The sequence below is a fragment of the Eumetopias jubatus genome, unplaced genomic scaffold (assembly GCF_037043125.1).
Source record: "Eumetopias jubatus isolate StellerSeaLion01/CBP00866 unplaced genomic scaffold, mEumJub1_p1.0 scaffold_6, whole genome shotgun sequence".
NCBI lineage: Eukaryota > Metazoa > Chordata > Mammalia > Carnivora > Otariidae > Eumetopias > Eumetopias jubatus.
This window is the reverse complement of record NW_028274812.1, coordinates 23,413,329-23,432,923: the sequence shown is the minus strand read 5'-3', so window position 1 is coordinate 23,432,923 and position 19,595 is coordinate 23,413,329. Positions and strand designations below refer to the sequence as shown.

Below are 19,595 nucleotides of genomic sequence, written 5' to 3'. Positions count from 1 at the left end.
GCATCAGCTCATAATGTTCCCTCAATGTATTTATTATAATAAGGGAAATAGCAAAGCTCTTTCAGGGAAGCCAGCAATTTGATCTTATAAACAGGATGTTCTATAATTGAAAATCTTAAATGTAAAAAGTGCTGACAGTTTGCGTGTCTGGGAGCACCAAAATCAAATACAAGTGTACTTCTGACTAATAATCCATTTTTTTTCTTTGAAAGGATGTAGAAACCAAGAAAGGCACCTTAGTGAGTTATGTGATGGCATGCAGTATTGGAAACATTACTATCCAGGGTCTGAAGGACCCTGTTCGAATTAAAATCAAACATATGAGAAACCAGGTAAGAAAATGCTACAAAGGACAATGGAACAGAGGCAGACTATTACAGAGAAGTGTGGGGCCTTTTTTTTCCCCCTACATGGTAAGAACTTTATTCTACCAGCACTTTTTTGATGGGGGCAAATTTCCAAAAAGGGGAGAACAGTTAAGCAGGTGGTGCTGTAATGTCACGGTAAGTGTTGGCAAATGGGGGAATTGTTCCCCTCTAGGATTTAGTCATCAGAAGAATGAGAGTGAAGAAAAGGACCCCTCTTTTCCTTTTAAGGAATGATACATTACTTTGAGAAATTAGATGCAGATGCTGTTGCACAATCCTGCCATTAAAAGGCTTGGGTTTGTTTTTTTTAAGTCAGAAATTACTGCTACTGGGAAAGCAGAAGGGAAACAGGGCAGGGTTGACTCATTTTTTTGAGAGGTTAGCAGTTATCTAGAATCTTGGCAAATGTTTTTTTTGTTGCCTCATTACCCTTGCTATCATCTGTTTATTTGATAAAATTATATGGGGGTTCCTTTGGTCCCAGGTAAGGCCAGGCAAGGGTCTCCCCTCTTTTCCAGAGGGCACCACTCATGATTCTCCCACGTATGAGGCAGACAGGAAGGCAGGCAGGAAGGAAGCTGGCTGATAAGGACTGAGGCTTGGAAGTTAGGTCATGTAAGAACTAGCCTGGCTTTGTCACCCAGCCCTCTGAGACGTCCTTGTTCTACCCTTTGGCTTCCTTTGTTTCAGCTCCTTCATCCATGAAGAATTTTTTTATTGTGGTAAAATGTACATTACATAATATTTACTATTTTCACCATTTTTAAGTGTACCGTTCTGTGACATTTTAGTGCATTCCCGTTGTTCTGCGCCCATTGAACCATTCGTCCCCAGAACTGCTTCATGTTTCCCAACCAAAACCATGGACCATTACATAGTAGCTCCCCATTTCCCCTCCCCTGGGCCCCTGCAACCACCATTTTACTCTCCCTCTCTGTGAACTTAACCATTCTAGGCACCTCACGTATTTGGAATCATAGTATTTGCCCTTTGTGACTAGCTTATTTCATTTAACATAATCTTTTTCAAGGTTTATCCATGTTATAACGTGTACCAGAATTCCCTTCCTTTTTAAGGTTGGATAATATTCCCTATATATATGTATGTATATCTCCCACATTTTTTAATCCATTCATCCATCAGTGAGTACTTTGATTGCTTCCACCTTTTGGCTCTTGGGAGTAATGTTGCTCATGAACATGGATGTTCAAAATATCTGTTTGAATCCCTACTTTGAATTCCAGGCACATAGATGTAAAGGAGAAATTTGAAGATGAAGTGAAGTTACAATGTAAAGAGCTTTGATAAATGCTAAAGATAGCATTTTATGGTGGGACATATATAGTAACCTTTAGATAAATGGGAAGCATGATTCCTCATGAGGTTACGGTTGATTTCCACTTGAAGTCTCCGTGAGAGGAGATGCTTCTGGACGGCCTGCCATTCCTAGGTCGTATTGGCATGACTAATACTGGTCTCTTTCTTTGTAGAAAACCTTAGCATTTTGACTCTTTTCCCATATTCAGATCATAAGATTTTTCACTTATTTTAAACATAATTTCGCATGTTTATTCTTATGTTAATATAGGCAGTGCCTCATCCCATCTGTGCCTTCTGGGATCTGAACAAAAACGGTAAGTTTTAAAATATTGGCTGTCTTAAGAACAACTGAATTTTAAACATTGTTAGACACCCCCGTTTCCTTTCATTCCACCCCAGCCAGAGTGAGTCACAGTGTAAGTGTGATGACAATTGAACTGCAAAGTTTAGTTTAGGTATTTGGGAAGTGAACCGAATTTCTGCAACTTTTTACTCATTGCAAGAAGAAATAAGTAAACTTGACTTTTTTTTTTTTTACCAAACAACCTCTTTGATTTCAGTTATTTATAAAATATAGTGTGCATTTTGATCGCCACTTTTAGATGAATATCGATATATGCTTGATCTCATTCTTTTAAGGACACCTCTGAGGAGATCATTAATATGCATGAGGCATGCAATTTAGAATCTAGCTACCAGTCCTCGGATTATGGGGAAAGCATTCTAAAGGACTATAAATAAGAAATGGTTATAATACATATATATTGCTTGAAAGAAATGAACTGCCTCCAAAATGACATTCAACAATTAAGAGAAAAAGGCAAAATTAAGGGAGAAGTCTAGGTATAAGTTGTGGGGATCTCTTTGATGGGAAGGACAAGCTATGAAAACTCCCTCCTCTGCCCCCTAAGGGTCCCCTTCCCTTGGGGATCCCCAGGGGGATTATCCTGACTAACTCTAAACCAGCACCAGCACAAGCTGCTTCTTGGTAGAAATGGAGTCTGAAGGTGTCCCAACCTCTGTTTTTGATACGCCTTATCACAACTGGAAAATCTTGTTGTTGTTTGGTTTCTAGTTGCACAGTTTTGAGAAAGTGGATTTACTGGATACATAATTAAAAATGAAATCACCTTGCAGACTTAAAATATTCTTCAAATATATGAGTTGCTCATATTCCACATCCTACCATAAAAGTCAGATAAGATGCATTCAAGGCATTTATAATAAGTTGCCACTGCGCGTGATTGCTGTGTACATAACAGCATGTTAGAAGGACACTGACCTCTGTTAGTTCTGATGTCTTTACAAAAGTAGAGGCTGAAACAAGGGGAAAAAATGCGTTGATCTTCAGAGACTTCATTAGTATGTAACATATTTGAAAGGGGGATACTCTTTTCATGGAAGTTTATTTTGTAATACATTAAAAGTTAAACTAGAATCAAACTTTTGCAGGATCTTCAGTAGAGCACAGTTGAAAACCCCTGACTAGATAATCTCTCACTGCCAATCCAGCACTAACATTCTGTGATTCCAGGAATCTCAATTATTCTAAGTATTGGCAGCTTTAAGAATAAATAGTATCTGTTTGAGTGATAAACTGCAAGGCAGAAAAGACTGAGGCATATTTTCCTAAAGAAGATATCATCCATTATAGAAAAGGAACTGGCCTGCTGTTATTTTCACAATGTTTGTGGACTTCCTCTTTACAGAAGGTTCTGGATTTTGGAACACGTCAGGATGTGTGGCACACAGAGATTCAGATGAGAGCGAGACGGTCTGCTTATGTAACCACCTCACACACTTTGGAGTTCTGATGGTAGGGGAGGAATTTCTAAACTCATTTTGAAATGATATAATTTGGGAAGGCATACTTCTTTTTGTAAGTCAGCCTTTTTAGATTATGTATTTTGGGAATTATTTCCTGATAATTGGCATCTGTACCTTGAATCTTGCTAATTAGCAGAGATCGCATATTTAAAATATGTAACAATAATTATAAAAAAGAACCCCACTTGATTTTTTTTTTCTGTAGCATTAACAGCGATGATAAAATCACCATGAGACTCCTGAATTAAGAGAGAGGAGAGGAGGGGCGCCTGGGTGGCTCAGTCATTAAGCGTCTGCCTTTGGCTCAGGTCATGATCCCAGGGTCCTGGGATCGAGCCCCACATCGGGCTCCCTGCTCAGTGGGAAGTCTGCTTCTCCCTCTCCCACTCCCTCTGCTTGTGTTCCCTCTCTTGCTGTGTCTCTCTCTGTCAAATAAATAAGTAAAATCTTTAAAAAAGAGAGAGAGAGGAAAGGAGGGAAAGAGAGAGAAAAGTTAAAGAGGAAAATAATGTTGGGTTTTACTAACATAGAAGGGAACTGTGAAAATTTTGATAAAATATTGTTTTTGCATTATCAATCATTGGATTGAATGTGACTTTATAGCAGGTACTATGCTAGGTGATCCAGCTGTCACCCAAAATGATGCATCCCGCCCCCCCCCCCCCGCCGCCCTCCCCCAGAGACCCCAGGCTGTTGGGACAGACTAGGGACCAGGACAGCATGGAGTCTTCAGGCCTGCAAGAGAAGAGAAAGGTGTGACATGTCTCTTACCACTAGGTCTTCATCTTAGTCTTTCCTTCCTTCCTTCCATCTTTCCCAAGGCCCTATTTTTATCTCATTAGCCAGCTTGTCTGACAGTTTTAAACAAAAATTAGATCACATCTACATGTTGTTTTTTCATCCCACCAAATTTCTCAGAGCCACCCTCCATGTTAACAACTCCTTTGAATTCATCCATAGACTTATACCTCTGTCTTATATCTCATACACATGTGTTTTTTGCAGATACTTTTCTGGTGCGCATTGCATCCTCCAGATTGTAATAGAACTGTTGTTTCTGGTATTTGGTATAGTTCCCAAGGATCAAACCACATTTGCTTTTTAAAATGATGATGGCAGTCATGTATGCTCAGACAGTAAAGCTTTTTGAATTTGAATCACTGACATCATGGTTATGTTTACCCCCTCTCTTAGATCTTACCCCCACTTCCCATGGAACTGGACAGGAGCAGTAGGGGCTGTGGGATGTGGCATTTAGGCTCATGAACCTCTTGGCCGATGTCAGTGGCCATTGTCATATGGCCATCTTGCAAGTGATTTTCTTGACAGCCTACTGCACATATCCTCTGAGGGATAAAACAAGTCATTGAAAAAGGCAGCAATCATAGCAAATAACTTTTTAATTTTCCCAAAATATAAATATTTTTCTTTACTGCCAGAGCATGAAAATGAACAATTAAACTATAGCATGTTTTCCCTAAGTAAAACAAACAAACACACTCTCAGTTTTGTTTTGTTTTTTTTTTTAAGATTTTATTTATTTATTTTAGAGAGAGATAACAGATAGCATGAGCTGGGGAGGGAGAGAGAGAGAATCTCAAGCAGACTCCACACTGATCGCAGAGGACTGCAGGACTCTATCTCAAGACCCTGAGATCATGACCTGAGCATAAATCAAGAGTCAGACGCTTCACCAACTGAACCACCCAAGCGCCCCAAAACACACTCAGTTTTAACTTCCATGTTCTTTCTCCAAAGGTGACAGTAGACATTCTTTTAGAAAACACTTACTTTGCATCATCATTCATTCAGGTATTATGTAAATTTTAGCTTAATTCATTTAGCTATTTAAATTGTGTGCATGTGCATGTGCACACATGTATGTGTGTGTGCACGTGTGTCTTTGAGCTTGATTATGTATGTTGTAGGTCTAAGGTTAGATAAATAGGTAAGAGTAATACAATTCAGTATCCAGCAGTGATTTATATGTAACCAAAGTTTGGCTTCCCGTTACTTTGGTTAGTTTCTTCACATATTGTTTGAATTTTATTATGAATTTGTAATTGTGTATTTTTCTGTTGCCATTTGATTAAATAATTGGTTTTACATATATGTGAATATATGCATTTTTTTAGTACTATCCTTTCACCTTGGCTGCTCTTAGAAGTTTATAAACTGCTAGGAGAAAAACTTTCCAGAATTTATCCTTCCTGGAGATGAACCCATGTCCTCTCGGCTTTTCCAGACCACCAAGGCTTTGCTAAGAGACTTTCTTGATTTACAAACTCTTTATCCACTTCTATAAGATATTCCCAGAGTCTACATTGCCCTGTGACACATTTACCATATGGGAAGTTAAAAAATGTGCCCCAGACCCATAGTTATATCTTCTAATCTACAAATATGTGAAGGATTTAATGTCCTCTGTTAACATTTCCTAGTAGTAAAACTGATTTTAATACTTTTAACATTAGTACATTTTTATGTTGGCTAGTTCAGAGGAATAAATATTTTCATATTCTTCATTCTCTAAAAGTACAAAACAACATGAGAGTTGTGTGTGAATGTGTTAACAGTAAATAACATTATTTTGTTTAATTTACACTTTAAATTGTGGTTTTAATTGTGGCTTGCAAGTTCACCCCCTCACCTAGATGGGAGCCACAAGTTTTTCAAGAGGTAAGGACAAGTCACCTGGAGAGTCTTCAAGACCATTTCTCTGCTCCATGAAATCCTGGAGTAACCAAAATGTTGGTCAGGGTAACCTATCTGTGAGTCCACTGGCCCTGACTTGAACCCCATCCCATGTGCCAGGGGAGTCCCAGGTCCTTCTAGTGTCTGGAGGGAGTCCTGGGAGAGAAGGGTAGGCTGAGTACCTTCTGCCCCAGAGCCCCTGTGTCTGCTGAATTCAATCACTGGGCATTCCTGGCAGCCACAGAAGTGCTGTTACCTGTTTCTTACTGCCTCAGCCAAACCACAGACTGAATCTCCTGTCATCATTTCACACACATATACTCACAAGCAAACACCACCTACTGGAGGCTTTGTATGTGAGTAACAAATTTTATTGACATGTTGATGAAAATTAAAGAGAATTAACATATAAAATGAAAAGCTTATAAAGCAAACTTTCTTTTTCATAATCTAAGACCTAAAATTTTAAACCAGATATCCCCTTTAGAATATGGCCTTTCTCCAAGAAGACTCCATTTTTGAACATCTGCATAATGGAGGTGTCTTTTCTTCTCCAACCAGGATTGAGTGGATGGTCTTAACTCAAGATTTATCCCTAACCCAATTCCCTATTTAAGGAAGGGAAGAAAGATTTCCCTCCCAGGCCCAGACTTTACAAGTCTGCCTCTGCACAGTGAAATTAATGCTTCATGTTAATATGCTAGAAAGTGTTTACTTCTTTCCATTCCACAACCCCTAACACTTTACATGGTACCTTCTCAGGTCAACAGGGATTAAAACAAACAAACAAACAAACAAAACCCCTATAATCTAAAAATCCATAATGGCTTCTCATTTATAAAAAAAATAAAGACCACCCAACCCAATACATGCCAAGCTTTGAAATGACCATAGTTAAGATCCTCAGCACTAAGCTCATAGGCACCAGTCTTTGGCTGTCCACTGGCTGAGCCCCTCCCTGCTGGACAAAGAAGACAAGGCTTGCCTGAGGGCTCACATTTGGCCATGGTGTCCTCTATTTGTACTTCTGTCCCTAGCCCTGCAAATGTTAGCAATGGGTCTGATCATTTATTATGCAAGGCAGTGACCTTCTCCCCAGTTACTTGTGGGGGGAGTGGTTTTGCTCTTCAGGCTATTCTGGTGGGCAAAGAGTTTGGATTATCAGGTAATGATGGAAAACAACATGCAACTCTCTCAATAATGCTACACTTTTGCTTCATGGAATGATCTGCAATAGTACAATAAATGGAAGCTTCCATATTGATTCGCACTGTTGTTTTTAGCCCCTCAGATTAAGCTAAGATTGTAAGTGCTAGCAGTGAACTTTCTAATAAAACACCGGTCCCGTGAAAAGAGAGATTCTTAACAGCTGCTTCCCATGATTTATGTAGGACCTTCAAGGAACTGCCTCACAGATAGATGCAAGAAACACCAAAGTTCTCACCTTCATCACCTATATTGGGTGTGGGATATCTGCTATCTTTTCAGCAGCAACTCTCCTTACATATGTTGCTTTTGAGTAAGTATTTTTTATCCATCAAAACCTAGTGCCAACTGTCCCAAAATGTGAATGAGAAAATTGCCTTTGCTTTTAAAAATACTTACTTTTCAAATTGTGTAGAGTGGTTCAACTTTAATGTTCAGGTTTCTCATAACATATATCATGCAATATAAATTTTCTCGCTATAGAATCTTAATTTATAATTATTGTATGTCTATGGATAAAATGTATTTCAACCTGTAAGAGATGATTAACATATAAATAAAAATTGTATAAAGTGCTTTTTGCACGGTAAATATGAAAATATTTACTTCACAGATCTTATAAAATTAGTCCTGAACAGGAACCCTTTTTCTATAAAGATTTTTTATTTAGTCCTTCATTCATTTATTTATTCATTAATTATTTATTCAATCAGAGAAAGAGAGAGAGCTCGCCCCAGAGCATGAGCAGGGGAGAGAGGGGAAGGATCAGAGGGAAAGAGGGAAAGAGAGAAGCAGACTCCCTGCTGAGCAGGAACCCTGCAGGCAGGGCTCTATGCCAGGACCCCAGATCATGATCTGAAACAGAGGCAGATGCTCAACCAACTAAGCCACTCAGGCACCCCAACAGGACTTTTTTTTTTAAAGGATCCTTACCTCATTAAAAAGAAACTTCAGAAAATTTTAGGGAAATTGTTTTTTATTAACAAAAATTTCATTTTTATAACTAGTATTTTTCCTGGATTAAAAAAAATCCATTGAAACTAATTGGAAATTTGATAAACAATTGGAAACGGTTTTGAAATCAAATTAATATTAAAAAAAACTTTAGGGGCACCTGGGTGGCTCAGTAGGTTAAGCATCTGCCTTTGGCTCAGGTCAGGATCCCGGGGTCCTGGGATCGAGCCCCGTGTCAGGCTCTCTGCTCCCTCTCCCACTGCCCCCTCCCTGCTTGTACATGCTCTCTCTCTCTCTCTCTCTCTCTCTCAAATAAATAAATAAAATCTTTAAGAAAATTTAAAAAAACTTTATAATTTGCCGAGTACTCATAAAATCTTTAAAAACTCCTAATTAAACACAAATCTCCTCTTAGTGGAGCCATGTGAATTTACTGCCTGTGCTTAAAAGATTAATTTACGGTATTCCTCTCCTCTTTCTTTTTTCCCCTTTTCAGGAAATTGCGAAGGGACTATCCCTCCAAAATCCTGATGAACTTGAGTACAGCCCTGCTGTTCCTGAACCTCCTCTTCCTCTTGGATGGCTGGATCACCTCGTTTCACGTGGAGGGTCTTTGCACAGCCATTGCTGTCCTCCTCCATTTCTTCCTCATTGCAACCTTCACCTGGATGGGGCTAGAAGCAATTCACATGTACATTGCCCTGGTTAAAGTATTTAACACTTACATTCGCAGATATATACTGAAATTCTGCATCATTGGCTGGGGTAAGCCTCCTAAACAGTTTTGGTTTTGTTTTCACTGTCAGGGAAATCTCCCGTCTCTCATAGGAAAATCCTATTCTGAAAGATTTTAGTGCTACCGAAAGAAACTTCAAAACTGTGAATGATGCGGATGAGATGTACACATCCCAAGGCAGGGGCTTCCTCGGAATGGTATTTTTTAAATCTATTCAGCTATCCTTACTAAATTCAGGAGTAAAGGAAAAAGCCCTAGCCTCCTGAGTCACCGCAAACTTATTTCCGGTGACCAGAGCCAGGCCACCCAAGTCTGAAGAAGCAGTTGACAGACCGTGGTGCATTTCCATTATGTTTCAAAATAGAAAGGGCCACTCAGGCTCCTCGTGGTCCTCACCCCCTGTAGACATGCGCATGTCTTGGATCCAGAGAGAGAAGGTTTTTTGTGTGTGTGCAACCAGAATACTGACAAAATTCTTGCCTTGAACTTCTTAACATGATTCCTCAGCCAAACATGGAGGGTAGCCTTAGCCCGTTTGGAATCTCCTAAATAGGCTCCTTTCTTTATCTGGCTTCATATTGGAGCAAGCATGTAGAGCTTGTTTTTTTTTTTTTTTGCAGATGGCAATATAGATGTATGGGACATTTCCAAGGTGTTTGGCACTAAAATCATCCTCCAAGGAATTAGGGTGCTGTGGTCTTCCCCAGTGAAATATATACGAAAATATTTTATTGACTCTCTGAAAAGAGGAGATTGTAAAAACTTCATGGCCCCATGGTTTCTCCCCCACTGTTTCCGAAGACTTTTCTTTCCATAGAAAGGGGCCAAATAAACTGCAGTTCTCTCACTGCCCAAACCCTGGCAGAATGGCAGTTGTCATTAATGAAGCACATTTGCTTCTGGATTCAGAATAAACCAGGTTCTGGGTGTGTAATGAGTAACAGTAAGCAAACACAATATTTAAATATCTGTCATTTAAGAATGGGTTTTAAGTGTTGCCAGTTAGAGTTGGATGTTCCACACCAAAGAGGGGATTGTATTGTTGCTTTTAAGCAAATTGCCAGTTCTAAAACAAATTCTGTGATGTGGAGGGTTTTCTTTCTCTCTCTCTCTTTTTTTTCCCCTTGTCTTTATCAGTCTTATAAAGCAGTTCCAGATGCTCCATGTGCTTATGTCATGGTCTTTCTGTAACAGGTCTGCCAGCCTTAGTCGTGTCCATTGTTCTGGCAAGCAGAAACCAAAATGAGGTCTACGGAAAAGAAAGTTATGGAAAAGAACAAGGTGATGAATTGTAAGTAATAACAACTTGTTGGAAATTTGTTTGTGATGAGTGTATATCCTTTGCTTCCTAGAGTGTGGTGCATAGTTTCCAGGCCAGTAGTGAGCCTCTTAGTTTGGAAGGTTGAAAATGTGCTTCCATTCCTTCGCTGAGGTCTTTGCTGCTCCACAGCTGAATTCAGCTGGGCGCCCGGACTGCTTGAGCTGCTTCCCCACGTTAACCTGCGCTCTGTCACCTGGCGGACTGCAGAGAAGGTCTGGGATAGGGTCCTCTCGGCTCAGAAGACCCGTCCTGCTTGAAGGAATTCCATAATACTCCCCCTCCTGAAGCCCACACACATCTTCAAGAAAATTAAATCAGTATTTGTATTTGGCTGTGGGATCATAGAGGCCAAGATCTGGATATTGTTCACCTTTGGCAGTTCTCTCATATCTTTTCTAGCCCATAATAGGTACTCAATAAATATTTGTTGATTGAATGAATTATTGAATGCATACAGAGCTTACTCCTGAGATGAGACCCGTGAGATCACATATCTGTGCACGTTTCATGGATGGAGAACATTTTCATATCTAGTCCATGTCCGACCTGGGTCCCATTCCCTCATGGACTTCCCTTCTCTTATAGTTCCAAAACAGCACTCAAAAAACCCCACAAGAACTAGTAGAAAATAAAAGAGCTAGGTCAGGAAACTTGGGATTCTAAGGGACTTCCAAATGTAAAGGAATATTAGCTCCAGAGACAAGCAGCGTCGTTTTGGGGATTGTTATAATAAGATACATTAAAAGTAGAAGTCAGTGCATCAGTCCCAAATAAGGGAATTTTACAAGTATGTTAGTCAACTCTCACAGGACTTTATAATACAGTTAGTAAATTGCTGCACCATCAACAGTCTCATTTGCTGATCATTTATGATATGCCAGGAATCATGGTAGGTTCTGGGATTCAAAGATGTTCAAGACAGCTTCTGCCTTTGTGGCTGTCATGTTCTAGTGTGGAATACATAACCTAGAATGATAACCATTTTCACGAGACTTTTTAGATAAATTTAATAGCTTTAAATAATTTATCCAATTTTTGAGGTACCTAAGAACTCACATAGTATTAATTAGGCACTGGGGCATCTGCAAATTGTGGTGTGTGGACTTTACTCATAGAACACTTTACACATGGTACAATTTTTAAATTACTTTAATCTATTTTCTGATATATGTGTTTGTGTGGGTATATAATTCTGAATATGAAGTATGTCCTTCCTCACCTTGTAAAGATGTTGTAATTGGTGTACGCTTTCTAACTATTCATGAGGAGCGTCACTATAGGAATATCACAGTTCTATAATAAAGTCTTGCCTCAACTAGGTCAATTATATTACTAGGAGTTATTTTGCAGCAGTAATGGAATTCATGATTACATGTGTCTTAAGTAGGAATTTACTCTTCTCACATAACAAGAGATACGGAAGTAGGCGGCTACTGCCATTGGTTTTATGGCTGAAAATGTCAGGACCAGCAACTCTGCAGTGATCCTGGCCTTTCTCTCAAAGATAAAAGGTGGTTACTGCAGCTCCAGAGCTTGCTTTCATGGTGGAAGCAGAAAGAACAAATAAGGGCCTCTCCCAAAAATCCCCTAGCAGATTTTGCTTCCATATCATTTCGTGGAACAGTGTCCACGTGGCTGCCCCTTAAATGCAAAAGAGATTGAGAAAACAAGTACTTAAATTTCCCATTCTCTGGAGTGCAGTCACATAAGAGAAAAGGGGGCGAGACATGGTTTCGGGTGAGCCAACCACAAGTGTCTTCATGCCAAGTCAGAATTCAAGAAGCCACCTTGTTTTCTTTTTAACTGTTGACTTAAATAACTCGATATTAAGATGATGGCCATCCAAAACAAACCAAAAAAAAAAAAAAACTGTGTAAACATCAGAAAAGAAACTGAGGCCCAGGAAAATGAAGTGACTGTCTAAAGGCTTTGAGAAAGGTCCAGTTGTGAAATCTGCAGAAACCCAAACTAAGCCAGGAGAAGTCTTCGGTAAACAGGACATGGTAATAAATCTCTTTTTCTTTCTGGTTTCTTCTTCATTAAGCTGTTGGATTCAGGATCCAGTCGTATTTTATGTGACCTGCGCTGGGTATTTTGGAGTCATGTTTTTCCTGAATGTTGCCATGTTCATCGTGGTAATGGTGCAAATCTGTGGGAGGAATGGCAAGAGAAGCAACCGGACCCTGCGTGAAGAGGTTTTAAGGAACTTGCGCAGTGTGGTCAGCCTGACATTTCTGCTGGGCATGACATGGGGTTTTGCTTTCTTTGCCTGGGGACCCTTAAACATCCCTTTTATGTACCTCTTCTCCATCTTCAATTCATTACAAGGTAAGATAAGTGGTACCTTTGTAATTTCTGCTTTCCTGTTGTATCATGGGTGTGAACAGCTTCACTTAGGGGTAGGTGCCATGCAAAATGTCTACGTCACTGTTCCAAGTAATACACAGAGTTCCAGGTACAGGGTACTCATTAAAAGAATCTCGAATAGAGAGACGAGGTAAGATGTCAGTTTGTTTTCAGTGATGGGTATCCCCAACACTTAGAAGAGGGCCTGGCAGGTAGTAGGTGCTCAATAAATCTACATTGTTTTATGACTAAATATGGGGCAGGGCGGTACCCAATGGGAAGTTTAAAGGGAGGCACAGACAACTTTTACCTTCGTCACAGTTTTCCTTAGTATCCTATGTGGATGTAACATTCTTGGCCAGAAGAATTTTTAGAATCTATGCAGGGATGGAACAATTCTCTTAGAGTCCTTGGCCCCTTGGATTTCAAATAAATACCAATACTCTAGTTCAGAAAGGCTTGTTTTCTCATGAGATATACAGCAATTAGTTCAACAATTTAACCAACATTTGCCAATGGTCTGCTTTGTACAAAAATCGAAGGCTTCCTTTGAGGAGCTTTCTGTCGTGCTTCTGATTCCATAATACATACCTGAGTATACTCTATGATCAATTTAACATTTAAACTTAATATAAATTATGTTTTTCAAAAGCTGAACGACATTCTTTAAGACATCGGATATACCTTGGGTTGTTGATAAAGTTCCCCAATGTTCAGAAGCACCATGAGGCCCACACAACAACGGAATGAGGGGACAAAGCTTGGAATTGTTTTGAGTAGGGTATTCCTGCAGGCTTACCTGAAGCTCCTGGCCATGCAATTGTAAGCGTGTGGGGAAAGGAGAGCTGACTAAAGCAGACTAAATCTGAGCTAGGGTGGATGGGGTGGTGGGATGCAGGTTTGTATTACTCACCAAAGGAGATGCCTGGGCAACTGCTTCCCTACAGGTGCATTCTAAGAGAAGTTGGTATTTATCTGCAGGGGAGTGTTTCCTGTTTATATTGTACATATCTGCTTTGCCTTACCTCCTAGTTTTCCCACCAGCTCACGAGCTCCTGCAAAAATAAATAAATAAATAATGAAGTAGATGCTCAATGATTGTTAAATGAATAAATGGATTGCTGGATGAAGAAAGAGAGGGGTTTTTGAGATGGCCGAAATCCAACCTGAGACTCTTCTGGCATAAATAGGCATTAATTAGTTCAGCAAATTTTATTTAGGTTCACTCTTCCATAACAGAGGAAATATGTGGGCTCATTATTTTTAGTATATAGAATTATAAGCCTCAAGGGTGCCTCCAAAAGTTGGAAACTGGATAGGTGGCGTATGAATGCACCTTCATATCTAGCTTTGTAAAGTGAGCATTTGTCTATTTAATCTCTTCTATAATATACAACATAAAATTGCCTAGATAAATACTGACCAAAATGTCCGTTAACATTAGAAATTCCATGGTTTTATATTTCAGGCACATTAATCTGCCATCCCAACCTTGTTTTTGCTTTTAGAATTTCCTGGCACTTTCAGTAGGCTTCAACAGCTACAGTTGTCTGTTCAGCTCTGTTTCCATTAATGAGAATTGGGATGTTTTATTTTTCCCAGCATCGGTCTCCTGTCAGGAGGGAAAAATGTTCTAAACCATCATCCAGTCACAGTTCTTCATAAATCGCTAACTTTTAAGACTGATGTTAAATTATATAAATTCAGAACAGATTTCTGCATATCCAGTGACATTAAAAACACTTCCTGAAAAGGAAATTTAAATTAAAATACAGTGATACCGAGCAGATGAGTCCACCAACAATTGCTTACTGGCTGAGCTTGTGCAGAAACTTGTCAAGATGCTATAGAAAGTCACTTAATGGTTCTTATTTGAGTCATTTTCTGAAACTTCCAAGAGGGTGTTGGCTGTTGTTGAAAGTATATGCTTTTTTAAAAGATGCATGTAGAATCTAGACCGTCTAAAGAAACAATTCAGTGAACTGCAGGTAGTACCTAGGCAAAATAAACTCAGGGAGGATTTAGGCAAACTACATTGTCTTTTTTATTCTTTCTCATATTTTTTTTATTCCAGCAAAAAAAAAAAAAACTTCACACAATCCCTTTGTCTCATGGAGTTTATGTTCTAGCAAGAGAGACTGACATTAATCAGATAGTCACTCTACGAAATATAGCTGGTGGTGTGGAGAGCACATAACAGGAGTCACGGTGCCTAAGCTGGAAGCTGAAGGATCAGTAGGGATGAACGAGGTGAAGGTGGGGGTAGGAACAGAGAAGAGACGATTTCAAGTGGAGGACACTCTGTACACAAAAAAAACCCTGCTATCGTTGGTGATTATATCGTATGCCCCAGGAATTAAAACAAAAACTCATATAACCGGAGAACCAAGAAAGAGCCATACAGTGACAGAGTGGTGGGCCTGCACAAAAGGGAGGCTGGGGCTGGACTAGAAGGCCCTGTGTTTTGATCTTGCCAAGAGCCGTGGGAAGTCTTTGAAATTTTCTAGGCCTGTGGAATGACATGATCAGATGTGTATTTTATAAAGACGAAGTTGGACGTAATGTGGAGAAGCGATTCGAGCTGCTCCATAATGTCCGTAGGGAGAACAGGGAGGTAGAGGCTATTCCCGTGGCCCAGGTGAGACAAGGCAGGGCAGTATGTTAGACTGTGGTGGGGCTGGAGGGGCTGGGGATATATGAAAAGAGTCAAGAGAAAGTTTGGAACTATGCTGCCACAAAACACTCATCACTGGTGTTGAGTTTCATTAAAGTAAACTCTTATTTTTCTAGAGTGGTTAGGGTGAGCGGTCTTGCTTAATGCCATGCCATAGCTAATTGAAGCCTGTGATTATTAGACTTAGCAGTGGCTGAAGGTCTAGGATGTGATACAATATTCTAAAAACTAAGTCTATGCCAAACAAATTTTAATCTCAGATTTAGCTTGGAGCTGAGCGGCGTCTTCATTTTGAATCCCACAAGTCACCCTTTAGTATTATAGAGGTGGAGCCTCCGAGAAGGTCAGGTGTTCACCATGGGTCGGCAGGGAGGCCAGGACATCTATATCACCCGAGTGGCCTCTACCAACAGCTTTCTTTTCATTTTCGTTTTTGTGTCTGTCTTCAAAACTTTGGTTGAAACATGTGAAAAATCCATTTTATCTTTCAGGATTCTTAGAAGTAAGAATGGATGTGATGAGTGTGTTCAAACACACATACACATGTATAATTATATGGGTACTTACATAAATTTGCATAGCCTACATACTAAAATTTTGTACATACTTTTAAAATATTTTTATCTTAATGTTCAGTTTTAATATATATCTTTGTTATTCATATATGTATTTTTAATTTTTATGGACATTTACAACCATACACCTTAATTGCCAAAAATAGTGCTAATTGAATTCAGAAAATTATGATAATCTGTGTGGCTTGTAATAAATTCTCCCTACTTGAATAAGCAAATGAAATCATGAATTGAATCAAGCCTGAACCTAAGTTTATTGTTTTCTAATTTTCCACAGTATATTGTTTTGTTTTATTATTATTTTACCTTCTTCACTTCAACAAGTTATATTTTAATCAATCCACTGACTTTTTTTTCTTGTAAGATGAAAAGATAAATATATCTTCTCTTGCCATGGTGGTATTACATATCTACCTGCTTTTGTTATCTTTGTTGCTTTCCCAGGATGAAACTGGCAGATCGCTATATTAGAAATTTTAATTTTTTCTAAAGAATACAACTTGAGAAAATGGCATGGCATACACATTGCTATCTAAAAGGGAACAGATGTTTGACAAAAGTGTATCATAATTCAGGTGCCTGGGAACATTAGCCTACACTTCAGGAAATACAGTGTAACTCATTTTAAAGAAGTAAAAGGCAATTCCCTGATTGTTGAGAAGATCGTGGCCAGAGTCCTCTAGGGCTCCTCTAGCCTTTGGCAATACCGATGTGCTTGTAGAATAGATTACTGCTCTGAGATGCAGTACGTGCACAGAGTTGCTCATTATAAAAGTCATAAACAGTATTCAGGCTGTATATTTTCTTCATTAACTATACAAAAGCATTTGACGCTATCAATTAGATTAGGCTTTTTCAACATATAGGGAAGTGTAACACTCCTGACAAGTTTATCAAGATCTGAAGTCTAGTCCCATAGCAAGAAGTTGGTCTTCAAATTTCCTTCTCCAGGCATGTGAAATAATATTGACTAATCGTCTCAGGCACAATCAGCCCATCTTCTGTACATATTTATGACAACATAATAAGATGTAGCATATGGTTCTGAAAATAGAAGATGCCATGGTGAACACAGAAGGTTATTATCACTCTACTCAGAGATAATGTTTGCCATTAATTTGATAACATTAAGATATACCCAGAGCAACAGAAATAATTTATATTTGCACAGTGCATTGTGGCTTATAAAAAGCTTACACACAACATCCATGATTAGATGTAATTCTTAAAGCAAGCGCAGAAAGAAGGTACCCAAGAAAGAGGGTATTTTCTGCATTTTATAGATGAATAAACAAGCTCAGAGGAGTTAATGATTCCCCCAAGATCAGTCTGAATCTGACAGTGTAATATTTACAATATAGCATATATGAAAATAGAAAAATACATTATTGGGGAATAAAGCATAAGAAAAATAAATTACTGCCCTTCAATTTTTTGTTTCAAAGGTTCTAGGAAGTGAGTATCTGTATCCATTGAAAAGACTGTTAGTAATTATATGCTTAATGAATAAATGCTAATTTATTCTTACCCTTACTCAGAAAAAAAATAATTTAAGGAAATATATTTATTATTATTTTAATCTTATTGGTAAAGTAAGAAAATTAAGTCAAGTTAAGGGTTAGGGGCCTCCTGACAGCTAAGCTATGTCATAATCACATATGCAACATAGGGCATTGGTGCCAAGGTGTAAAGACATGAACCACCTTTAAACCCTAACATCTGAAACGATGTCATGTTGGCTGAGATGTCACACACTGCAAGGAAATAAATTACTCATCTTTTGGCAGGGCATTTTGTGCCACAGAGAAATAATTTTCTAAAGGGCATCTTGGTAGTATGAAAGGAGGATTCAAGAGGTTCCACAGAGCACCATAAACCCATCTGGCTGTGTCTGTGACAACAGAATATATGAGCCATTCAGAGACCTGGACTCAGGCTTGCTAGGAAGCTGAGAGGTAATCGAGACCATTTTTGTCAGAAATCAGTTCTCTTGGGGCTCCTGGGTGGCTCAGTCGGTTAAGAGGCCAACTTTTATCTCAGCCCAGGTCTTGATCTCGGGGTTGTGAGTTCAAGCCCCGCATTGGGTTCCACCCTGGGTGTGGACCCTACTTAAAAAAAAAAAAAAAAGAAAAAGTCAGTTATCTAGAGTATGCATCCTTTTTTGCCCACATATGTGATTTGATTAATTCTTGATTGATTTTCCCATCAAAACTCCAGAACCGCTTATGCCCGTGCACCTGATTAAGATCACCATTCACTCATCATTACTACCTACTCTGACTCTACCCTGCATCCCTGAACTTATCTATAGCTAATCTACAATCTTGCCCCTAACTCTGTTTCTGGATCTTTTATTAACCAGAATAAGAAAAAGTTGAGGCCAGTTGTCGGAATTTGTTGATGACAATCTTGCTGGAAGTGTCAGTGGCCTTTTGTCAGTAAAGCACTCATTGAGAGTTGAGGACGCAAGGTTTGGGTTTTGATTTCGGGTTTTGTTGTTGTTGGTTTGTTGTTGTTGTTTTGTTGTTTTGTTGTTTTCCCCTCCAGCCAGGCTTCTAAAAAGTGACCTTTTGGAGCCCAGAAAGAATGACAGTATGTGCTGTCCTGAATTTTACTGTCCCGCTTTCATTTTTATATCCAAGGGAAATTGTTCCTTGGCATCTTTTTTTTAACTTTTGATAATAAGGCTAAAGATCTGAGAACATCCCTTTGGCTGCTCATTTTACATCTGCCCCAGAAAGCCCCAAATCTTTGCCAGAATCAACCAAAGAGAATGAGTCCCATGCATGAGCCAAATCCCTAGCCAAAATATTGAGGCTTAGAATTTTTTTTCTAAATACATAAATAGCTTTTATAAAGACCAAGGTTAAACACAGCTCATAAAATCTACAGCAAACATAGCACCAATACTTAGAGGGAAGCTTTTTTTTTTCCCCCCCCAGACATGCTGCTTGAAGGCATTCCCAGGTCCGTGAAAGGACTAGGTATCAAAAACCAAATCTACTTTTTGATGACGAATTTTCAGAATATTGCTCACTCCACGTTTAGGTCACTCTCGTAGGTGTCTCTTCGCTGTATTTGCTGACCCAAGCTTGGCCTGTAATGTGCTTCCCAGGGAGGATTTGAGGAGGTGGAGTTCATTACCTTTTCTTCCCTGGCAGTGCCCCTGAGCAGACCCACCATCCCACATACTTGGAACACCATCTGCCATCAAAATTGAAAATGTCACTTATTTTAAATAAGAACATTGCAGTTTATGGAAAAGTAAACATCTTGAATTTGCATATTGGTCTAAATTTTTGTTTTTTAAGGGAGCAGGTCCCTCTGGTTAGTGAAAGATGGTGTGGTAAAAGGAAAGCAAGGGTGAGGGGGATGGACAGGTAGAGGAGGGGTTAGGAATCTGTCTGTTTTATGCTTGTTCCAGCATAGAATCTGGGTTCATGAAGGTAAAATAAAGAATCGAAGCTGTTATCAGGTCAAAGAAACTATTGCTCAGGAACTTTGGCTTGGATTCATTAGAGTGGTGGTCTTTCAGGCTAAAATTCACAATTCATGAGCTGTGTTTTGTGAGATG

General features: G+C 39.2%; 1 protein-coding gene across 2 annotated transcripts in view; it reads left to right on the top strand.

Moving 5' to 3' along the window:
* The window catches only part of ADGRG6 (adhesion G protein-coupled receptor G6), a 135,396-nt gene that overhangs the window by 102,483 nt on the left and 13,318 nt on the right, over nucleotides 1-19,595 (top strand). For both annotated transcript variants that reach the window (XM_028121455.2, XM_028121454.2), the window contains 7 exons: nucleotides 213-332; nucleotides 1,957-2,002; nucleotides 3,398-3,504; nucleotides 7,601-7,728; nucleotides 8,866-9,134; nucleotides 10,300-10,396; nucleotides 12,471-12,754. In XM_028121455.2, the coding sequence (XP_027977256.1) occupies nucleotides 213-332; nucleotides 1,957-2,002; nucleotides 3,398-3,504; nucleotides 7,601-7,728; nucleotides 8,866-9,134; nucleotides 10,300-10,396; nucleotides 12,471-12,754 (1,051 nt within the window). The remainder of the gene's footprint in view (nucleotides 1-212; nucleotides 333-1,956; nucleotides 2,003-3,397; nucleotides 3,505-7,600; nucleotides 7,729-8,865; nucleotides 9,135-10,299; nucleotides 10,397-12,470; nucleotides 12,755-19,595) is intronic.